The 10,979-nt window shown below is 38.2% G+C and overlaps 1 protein-coding gene across 4 annotated transcripts in view; it reads right to left on the bottom strand.

Annotated features, from left to right (window-relative positions):
* Positions 1-3,218: 3,218 nt before the first annotated feature.
* Positions 3,219-10,979, bottom strand: part of LOC112103408 (protein odr-4 homolog) — a 36,298-nt gene continuing 28,537 nt past the window's right edge. For 3 of the 4 annotated variants that reach the window (XM_024195136.2, XM_024195134.1, XM_024195135.1), the window contains exons 13-14: positions 6,312-6,404; positions 3,219-3,554 (exon numbers count right to left, since the gene is read on the bottom strand). In XM_024195136.2, the coding sequence (XP_024050904.1) occupies positions 3,487-3,554; positions 6,312-6,404 (161 nt within the window). In that variant the 3' untranslated portion in view covers positions 3,219-3,486. The remainder of the gene's footprint in view (positions 3,555-6,311; positions 6,405-10,979) is intronic. The other variant, XM_024195137.1, reaches the window with a different exon arrangement.

The raw sequence follows: 10,979 nt of genomic DNA, 5'->3' as shown, positions 1-10,979 counted from the left end.
CCCACCGGCCGCCAGGGGGAGAGAGGAGCCCGCGCTGGGGCTCGCCGCCCTCCTCCCAGGGCTCCGGCCACCCTCCCCCCCGGCCGCCGGGGGGAGAGCGGAGCCCCCGCCGGGGCTCGCCGCTCTCCCCCCGGGGCTCTTTTGCCTGGGGCAGCAAAAAAGCCAGAGCCGGCCCTGCCTAGAGTAGATCATCTATTGCTTCATTATTTTCAGAACTATCCTTCAATAAATGCAATTTCACTAGACAACTTCCATAAAATCCTAAATCACAATACTGATCATATCTCTCAACCTATGGTACCAAGGAGAAGGTTATTGATACAGGAAACTCTTCATATGACTGAATTAATTGAATCCTTCACCTTATTCTTTAATCCTTCACAATTCCGTATAAATACTAAGAGAGGATTTACACACAAATCTGTGTGGGATAAAGGTAACAATTTGAGGGGGAAGTAATAGAGAGTTGCGATTTAGTTTTTTTAGGCGCAGGAGAGGCGTGAACTTCAAAGTCTATAAAGAATTAATTTAAATGCTCTGACTAGATTTCGCTAGGTCAGTCAGGGACATGAAGAGATGTGATCCCAGACTGGCTGGCACTGCTATGTTGAAGGCCGTAGGGCAGATGCAGTTATAATCAGCAAAACTGCACTTTTACTGGTGTAGTTTGTTTTGCTCATGGGTGGGGGGGGTGGGGGAGAAGGAGTGGCGGGACTCAAAGAAACACTTTGCTTGTACACTATACTAATTTTCTTATACTGGGAAAGTGCTCCTAGTGTAGATGTGCCCTAATAAAAAAGTATGGTGACATTAAATAGAGTTAAGGAGAGACTGTTGATCTGAGTAGACAAACAGGAGCCATGAACTCACAAATTCTAATCCCAACTCCAATAGTGACTCCTTGTGGGGTGTCAGGCTCAATTTCTCCACATGTAAAAATGGGGGTAGAGTTACTTGTATGCTTCAGACAGATGTTTGTGAGGAGCACTTATTAAATCACTCACTAAAGCTTTGTTTGGCATTCTACATGAAATAACAGTTTACCAGTCTCAGAGTTCACTATCTATGTAGGCAAAATACTAACAAACGTGGATGAGAACAACATACAAAGCATGCAAACGGGCAGTTATGACAGGTATGGAGCAGACTTGTTTATACATACACACAGTAAAAACAACAGTAATAAAATATTAGAATTAGGCAATGTGAGAATAAGTATTCTGAAAAGTTCAGATCTCTTTATTTAAAATGCTATATTTTGACCAAGTCATCACAATACCAGCCAGTGAACAATTAACATATTTCACAGATTACTATTTTAAAAGAATTAACCTTTGCAATATGACTTATCCCAAAAATACACACACCCAGCTCTTTATTAACAAACTTGGGCTCTGGCCGACCAAGAGATTTATTTTTGGCAAGTGAGAAATCAAATGCCAAAGTCAAGGAGCCCCTACAGGAGAATGCCCTGGCGGCCACTCTTTCCCTTTCTTGAGTGCCTCCACTATGTTCTCTTTTCTCCCCTCGGTCTCTCAGTTGAGATGGACTTTGGTACCAAAGTTCAAGGTCCACCTTCTTTTAGCAGCCAGAAGTGGGGAAGGAATAAAGTACCTACTCATAACTAGGACGACAGACTGACTTCTTCCTACCATTCTCTCAGGAGACAGGAGCAGACTGTGTAAGGAGCAGTTTTTAAAATTAAAAGGCTTGAGATGGGATGGGGAATTCATCTCCACCTCTGGATATTGCTGAACCATTCCTGCCATTATTGATTTGTCCCTGGCTCATTAAGAAGATACTTTGTGATCATTCTATTTTGCCTGTGGAATCCATCAGATTTATGTCAAATAGCACATATTTGCAAAATAAATTTGCCGCAGGAGGGCGTCCCTGCACTCTGCTATAGGGGCCTTGTTTCCTTCTTCACCCTTCAAGTTGCTCCATTCAAACAATGCAGCGAGAAGGAAAGAGAGGACATCAGAGATGCCACCATTGCCTAATACAGGCCTCAACCATGCTCCAAGTCTGAAATTTAGCCTTTGGCCAACAATTAAAAAGATTCCTATAAAGTTCAAATTTGGTGTGTTACTAATGCTTAATGAAGACAATGCTTTTTATAGCCTCAATTTGCTCTAAGAGTCAGTCTAAGCTTTTCTTGATCCTTAGCAACTCAGCAGTAATTGTACAAATCTGTACATCAAATTTTTCTTTTACTGGGTTTACTGTTTCCAGAATACAAAAATCAGACAAAGAGGCTATGAATTTTAACATTATTTCATCTGCAAGTTACCTTTTATTCAAAGTTTTCTGATATTTTATGCTTGATTATGCTGTAAGCTCAAAGCTTTCCGATTTTTTCCTGCAATTCCAGTACCTTTGCATCTAAACTCATTAAGCTGCAGTTACATAGGTTAAATACTGTTTAATCTGGTACATATCTGTTTATATAGTAATTCGGAACTATATGAATGCCAACAACTTTTGTATTAAAGTGACATTTGTTAACCTTGTTTCAAACATTTTTCCTTGGAGGAAAGCAATAATATACTTTAAAGACAGCATAGACTTACCTCTCTCATTCATATCCCAAACATTTTAATTATTTATCAGCCTCTAAAAATTTATAAAATTATTCATGTCTGTCTGCATATTTGGGATTTGAATATCTGGGGAATTATCTGATATATCTTTCTTCAGGGAAAGACGGGAATTGAGTCAATCAGGATTGGATGGATAAGTCAGATCATGATGAAAAAGGAAGCATATATAAATTCACCATACATCTTAGAGGTTTAATTATTTCATTATTTCTGTTTATGATACTTGAGCTAAAATATTTATATAGTGTGTGTGAGCCTAAAATGGGATTTTGGGGCTGCTACAAACTATTTGCATATTTACTACATCCGTTAACCAACCTGACACACATGCTTTAACAAAAAGAATATATGGAGTGAAATTCTGGTGCCACTGAAATCAGGATTTCAATCCTTGTCTCTCTTTTTTTTTTTTTTAAATACTTAACAGCACTTTAGCCCATATCAGTGTTAAAGGATTCCTTAAGGCAAGACCAGTCATAGTGGGTAATTAAAAAAGAGCAAATGTTAAGATCCAACAACCTTGAAAATGTCTCTTGAAAAATATAGTAGTAAAGTTTTTAACAATAAAATTGTAATGAAGTAGCAGGGAAAAGGGAATTTTTTTTTTTTTTTAAATAATTCTTCCTGGAAAATAATGCTATTTTACAGGTAATTTCCATCAAAGATATATACCTTTAGTTTCCTGGAAATCTGATCCACCTACAGTATTTGCATGTTGAAACGAGATGAATATATCACTACAATTTAGAACACACCGAACTGGTGTATTTTAGGCAACATGTTTAGTTGCTAATATATGAAATTTGCGAAGCTTCCACTTTTTATTAATGTGAATATTGGTCAATGTTCCCATGATGATTAGACTGCTTCTTTTGCTTGGAGTCTAGTCACTGAAGTAATTAAAGGAGAAAGCTACTGCAAAGATTGCAACTGCAGCCGCTATTACCACACCTAAAACGACAAAGGAAATATAACTTCCGTGAGTGAAGAGGAGAGTACAATCACCGCAAGTCAGGGTGTGAAGAAAAGGAAAAGTGGGAACAATAAGAGTCATTTTTAACATTGCTGAGTAGAACTACAATGCCTAAATATATCGTTAGTCATATAAATTCATTTTACAAGACAATCTACATAAATTATTTTTCAAAGTGCAAAGTTCTTCAGAGATTCAATTAATCATAAACTCTACTCTTATGGGCCAGGTCACCAAAAATCTAACACATCAACTCTACCTTATGGCTTCTTGATAGCAAACTGACTCTCAGATTAAAGGTTTCCGATAAAAGGGACACAAACAAGTTTAAACTTAAACAATTCCAATACATGAATTAAATGTTGTTTCAGATACTGCACTTGCCCCAAGTTCCATGGTCAATTTTTGTAGTTTTACAATCACATTTTCCTATTGTTTTAAAATGTTTCTCCCCAGTTTTGTTATGCAGAAGATACACAAACAGAAGCAGGGCAAACTGGCTGAATATTGAGAGGAAAGGACTGTCATATGCACAAACAAACAAACAAAATTTTAACCTCCAAATTACAGAAATGTAGATGTTACTTGTAAAAATATTAAATAAAACAAATGTCATGTATAAGTAGGCTTTAAGTTGGTGTTGTAGTTGTTCCACTGACTAATCAAATACCAAGTATAAATCAAGATAGACACAGTCTGTCTAGTCACATTTTAAAAAGGAAAGATTTTCCTAAAGATTTACTACAATTTCTTTGCTCATAAGCGTGATGTCTGCACCAGGGACTATCATACAACGTTGATTGAGGAAACACTTCTATGATGGCTGGAATTCATTACCAAGGTTGCATAGTTCATCCTTGCAAGCAGCATAGTGATAGCTGCATGAGCACTGATACAAGCTAATTCATATATTCATTCAATGCACCTTGGAAGAAGCCACTTGCCTGCTCTCTCTCTTTCTTAATTGTCAAAAGAGAGGATATTAAAATGGTGGCTTCCCAGAAAGCAATAGGGCTACCTCAGCCATTTGTTTTAAGGGCAGGTTTCCTTATTATCTGTTTTGTGGAACTTAGATCTGGTTCTGATTCTGAGATATGCTGATCAACTACAACTCCCATCTGTGGAAATATTTTTAAAAGGCTACTGATGTTATATTTAAAATCACCGCTACTATATTGTTTTTCTCATCACAAACCCCCATGCTGCCCCATCAATATTTCATTATTTGCTTTGGACTTTATCCTACAAAATGCTGAACACTTTGGTCCTGATGTAGCAAAGCACATAAGTACGTGTTTAACTTTAAGCATGAGAGTCAGATGCCAACAGGACTACTCACATCCTTAAAGTATGATCTTAAGTGCATGGCTAGATCAGGGCCAGAGTGCCACCAATCCAGTCATAGAAGTTCATCTATGCAGACAACATCTGCTGCGGGCTACAGGCTCTGACCTTCTCTGTGCTGGAAAAGATCCTGAGTAACGATGCTGCAAAGCTGGCCAACTACTGCAAGACATGGCGCGCCTTCAGTCTAGCATCAGCAAGACAGTCTCTAACATATTCCACCTCCACATGCCAACATTAAGAGGGAATTGAACATCATAACGAAAGGCCAGATGCTGAAGCATATCTAGTTTACTTAGGTGTGACCCTTGACTGAACACTGACATACAAAAGCCACCTGAGCAAGAAAGCAGTGAAGGTCAAGACACACAACAACCTTCTCAGCAAACTGGCAGGTTCTTCATAGGGAGTAGATGCTCCAACCCTAAGGACCTCAGCCCTTGCCATCTCGTACTCAATAGCAGAGTACTGTGCACCAGTATGGAGACGGTTGGCACGCACCAAACTTGTTGATGTGAAACTCCTCTCAACCATGTGCATCATCACAGGAAGTCTCTGACTGACTCATCTCCCATGGCTTCCAGTTCTGAGCCACATTGCTCCCCCTCACATCAGGAGGGAGATTGCAGCTGGTAAGCTGCTTGATAAGGTACGTGCCAACCCAAGCTTGCCTTTGTTCAACAACCTTTTTAACCCACCAGCTATACATCTTTCCTCACGGCACCCACTGTGTTTGACGCTGCCATGCCAGAACGTGATAGTGGAGTCCCTGTGGCGGGAAGACTGGTGCTTAATATCAACCACCAATCAGTTCCTCGTCACAGACCCTACTGCTCACCTGCCTGGCTTCGACCTGCCACATCACCAATGGGCCCTTCTTAACTGATTCGGGACTGGGCAAGGCCTCTGGTGCAGCCAACTAGCACCGTTGGGGTCTTCGAGACAACCGAAGCTGCAGCTGTGTGGCAGATCAAACAATGATACACATTGTAGAGGACTGTCCACTAACCAAATTCAGTGGTGGGCTCCAAAAGCACCACTTGGCCACTAAGAACGCTATTGCTTGGCTCGGCGAATATGCAAACACTAAATAAATAAATAAATAGCAAAACTGAGCCTTTGAAGAGTGAACCAAATAGCTTTTTTTTTTTTTTGGCCTAAAATCTCTGAACTTTTAGCAAGCACATAACTATTTGGCTTAAGCCCACTGAAGAACAAGTCATTTTTTTTCCCATTTACTAACCCTATGCTTTAAACTCTAAACTAAATTATGCCATTTACTATGTACTCACATCCTGAAATTACTATCAATATTGTGGGAGCAAATGACAGTGAAAGCCTATACATATCAGTTCAACAGTGCCTTAATGGGTTTATTGGAGGCAACATACCCATGTTTTGTTGAAATTTCAATAGCAGCGTTGCTTTTGTCAATTGCATCTGTTGCGTGTCATCTGTGTTGTCGACAGGTGGCTTTATATCAACTGCACGAAATTGAGAGACAAGTTTAGCAAAACCAACTATTCTTTCAAAGTTTATAAAAACACACCTATATTTTGCAATCACAATAATTCAAAAAGGACATTAAGTTTATAATTCCTGATCTGCTCTACCAGTGGACTATATTTACCATTTTGTATTATCATCAGTAGTAATGAAGTATCTGTACTGGAACTTGAGCTGTTCAACCTATTCATGATCTGGAAAAAGTGGTGAACAGTGAAGTGGCAAAGTTTGCAGACAATACAAAATTATCCAAGATAGTTAACTCCAAAGCAGACTGCAAGGAATTACAAAGGGATCTAACAAAACTGGGTGACTGGGCAACAAAATGGTAGATGAAATTTAACCTAGATTTGTGCAAAGTAATGCACATAGAAAAAACACAGAAATATACAATGATGGGTGCTAAAATAGCTGTTATCACCCATGAAAGAGATCTTGGAGTCACTGTGGATAGTTATCTGAAAACTTCTGCTTGAAGTGCAGCAGTGGTCAAAGAGACATACTATTGTATGTCAAGAATTATTATGAAAGGAATAGAAAATATCACGCCACTATATAAATGCATGGTGCTCCTGCACCTTGAATACTGGTTCCAATTCTGGTCACCCAATCTCAAGAAGGATACACAGGAAATGGAAAAGGTCCAGAGAAGGGCAACAAAGATGATCAAAAGTACAGAATGGCTTCTATAGGAGGAGAGTCTAAAAGATTAGGGCTGTTCATCTTAGAAAAGAGACAACTGGGGGAATATGGGGGAGATAGAAGTCTTTAAAATCATGAATAGTGTGTGTGGGGGGGAAAATTATTTACCCTGTCACACACACAAAAACCAGGAATCACCCAATGAAATAGGCACCAGGTTTAATACAAACAAGAGGAAGTACTTTTTCACATAACGCACAACCAACCTGTGGCACTCATTGCTATGATGTTGTGATGGCCAAAACTATAACTGGGTTCAAAAATGGAGGATAGGTCCATCAATGGCTATTAGTCAAGATCATTAAGCACTCAACCCCATGCTCAAGGCAATCCTATACCTCTGATGACCAGGAGCGGGGAGTGAAAAAACAGGTATGGATAACGCCATAATTGCCGTTCTGTACACTCCCCCTGAAGCTCTGGTACAGGCCACTGTTGGAGACAGGATACTGGGGAAAATGGACCAGGTCTAGTATGGCAGCTCTTATGTTCTTATTAGTAATAATAGTAGCAGCAGCATAGCACCAACAGAATGCTAAGTGCTTTAAAAACCAGTTAAAAAGACAAAAAGGTAAAACTGTGAAAAAGCACTTAAGTAACTTACATTCCTAAGGCCCATTTTCAACAGTCACTTTGACATTTAAAGCCGAAGCCATTTTTCACAATTTTTCCCAGAACCTCCACTCCAAGAAGTTTAGAAGCTCAGGGCTAGAAGCTAAGATTTAAGCACATAACATTACTCACTTAAGTGGTTCCATTTAAGTCAATGGAACAACTGGGAAAACTGACATAAGTAGTTACTCAGGTACATAATCGTCCATAGGATTGGGTCCTAAACTGGGGCTTTACAAGAAGAAACTAAATTATCTTTTCTTAGAATGAAAAACAAACCTTCAGTTTTGTTTGTTTTACTGCACTTCGTGTCCTTGTGCTTTTGGCAGTAGCTGAAATGCAAGGCTGCATAGAGTACTTTTTTTAAAAATCATGACTAGAAATAGTTATAAAGAAGACCATAGAAACCACCATTTAGATGTGAAAATATTTAATCTATTATTGTTACAAGTAATACCTACGATTACATAATAAAGAGATTGGATGGAGGGGGGGGGGGAGAATATCTTTTTTTGGTTTATTTTGTGCGTTTGACAGAACCTCATGTGTAGTTAGTTTCACCCATTCCCAACTGGATGTGTAGAAAAACTTATCACTGTGTAGAAAAACTCCAAAATATAAGAGAAAAATTTTAAATTGGGAAATCTGATTGTAAAACTTCCATTAAAGATGGGAATGGGAGGTGGTGCTCAGGGGCAAATGTAATGACTGAAAGTACTTTTCACTTATTTTTTAAATACTGGGTGGGTTTCAAGTTGACAATGCCTCCCGATGCACTGCCCTCCTGTAAACACATTGAGACTATATATATATATATTTAACAAGTAATATTAGTTAGACACACACATTGAACAAAGCATCCATTAACCAATGCAAAAATATGGCACATAGGGTTCCCAAACACTGAAGTCCTTAAATTTTTCCATATAACAAGTACAGTCCAGACAGTGGATATAAACATTTCTGTACACCTCTTTGTCTGTGTACTTGAATTCTGGCCAATTTTTGAGACCGGGAGAATAAAATTTAGAATCCAGCCCTGTGTCTATACTAAAAGTACCAATGGTTTGGTGGACACTCGTCCAGTTATAATTAGATTGAGCTCATTAACTGATTTCATACATAGAGGAAAACACATTGGCCACTATTGACTTAGACTGGAAATAAACCACTGATCTAAAGTTGAAGAGCTCTGTATCCCAGCCATTTAATGGTACTTTCAGAATATGTGAATTTTCCCCTTCAAATATAAAACAGTTTTATGATTTACTTTAAGCATTCACATAAAAATTCACCCAGACTGCTTCAGGTGTGCAATAAATAAGTGACTACATGGGGTGACTCTATTAATACTAATCTGCCAATGGTGCAAGCAGGAGCTTCTATTGGCATTTTCTGTAAAAGTGAAGTTCCACTGGATTTAATCTGGGAAAAGTTATGCCTAAGTGTCGTTCCCCCCGCCCCCCGCAAGTATGTTTCAATGTGTTCTTGACCAGAATCCCTAAAGGCTGGCTTTATTCTATTTAGAAAAAGATTTCCTACCCAGCAACTAATAATAATCATTTTAAAAACCACTTCTATTAAGGAGGAGCTTTGAGCACCAAGTGGTTTCACATTTCTAAGTAATATACTCTAACTTAGTAACTTCATCTTTTAATGAAAGAAGAAGAACAAAAAAAGAATTTACAGCCAATTATCAGCAAATGTAAGGAAATGGAGACTGGAATCTAAAAATCATAATACAACCTGTTAGTTGCTGGGTAAATATCTGAAATTTATTGACCATTAAAGTGGGTATAGCATTCAAGTTAGTAGCATGAGGAAGATGAAAATGTATTGTTGAGTTGCAGCAACAAAATAATGCCAGTAGGATTCTAGCCTGCATCAAAATAATATATTATGAACATGACAAGGGAAATTATACAGGGAAATCTGTCTTAAGCAACCACTCAAGGGACCAAAGTCAATACTCACTGTAGGTAGCAATTCAACACAGGTAGAGAAGAATTGGACTTTGTATGTTGGGAGATACTCTGGGGTTGTCTTGTAAGACATGCTTTGCCTAAAGGAGTGTTTTTTCATACAGGTTTCACTGCACCATCGTATCATAGCAGGATATGGAGACACCACTTGCAGTATTATGTTATGCTGCAGTATTATATCTTGACTGTTATAAGTTACTTTTTGGATTAAGTCCATACATTTTGCAGAAGTAGAATCTAGATAAGGGAAGTTTTACTTTATCTAAATATAAACAAAACTCCTCATAAGTGAGGCTGCCAGACCCATTCATTAATCTAGAGGAATCACTGTTGAGCAATACAAGGCAGTGCCCTCTGTCTCACGCACTCATTACAGAAATTGCCACACTTCCAGAAGTACTTTCACCATTATATCATCAGCTATTGGAGTAAGTTTAAACTGGATCTGGGTTGATCAGATGGGTGGCCGGTGTATCATCTGAGATGACTGATGTATGGCTAGCTTATGAAATTCTAACGCCATATAACTTACACACAAATTATGTCATTTAAAAATCAACCAAGCTGCCTCCCTTTGTGAAAGCACGTTTCTACATGTTTTTACTCCAGAAACCAATAGCCTTATACTGGACGTATTTCAGCATAGCAACTAATGAATACAATTGCTTAGCAACTTATTTAATGGGATGCAGAGGTTTCAAGTGCTAATCAAGAATAAAACTTGGGTAATATGTTCATTTACTACAACTACAGTTACCAGAAGATTTGAGTATCAAAAATACCATGTTTTTCCACAGAAAAAAATACATATGCTCATTGGTTTACAGTGTGTGTGTGTAGATCTGCAGTTCAAATATTACAGTGCAAAAAATAATTTGATATTTAAGAACCTATTAGAAAGAAAAGGTAGAAACATTGTGATCTTCTAAATATATATTTTAATAATGGTTTCAATTTCATAATAAAGTTCAGAATTTTGCATTCAGAAAGAACAACCTTTTTCAGTCAGCATTTAAAAAAATCTTCATAACTCTGGTCAGGCTAATGTTGCTGGGGAAGGGGAAAAAACCCATCAGGTTTATATGGCTCTGTGATAGCATTCCTACAAGCACAGTTATCACTTTGGGAGCTGTTACTCTTGAGAAGGACATTAATGGACGTGGTTCACAGGATGGATTAGAAAATAAATAAATAAATAAATAAATGAAATAAATAAATATCTGTTCTTCGTAGTAACCCAAAGAAGATTAAAGCCTA

Source organism: Terrapene carolina, unplaced genomic scaffold (assembly GCF_002925995.2).
Source record: "Terrapene carolina triunguis isolate 2854851 unplaced genomic scaffold, T_m_triunguis-2.0 Scaffold210, whole genome shotgun sequence".
NCBI lineage: Eukaryota > Metazoa > Chordata > Testudines > Emydidae > Terrapene > Terrapene triunguis.
This window is presented reverse-complemented; position numbering and strand designations above follow the sequence as displayed.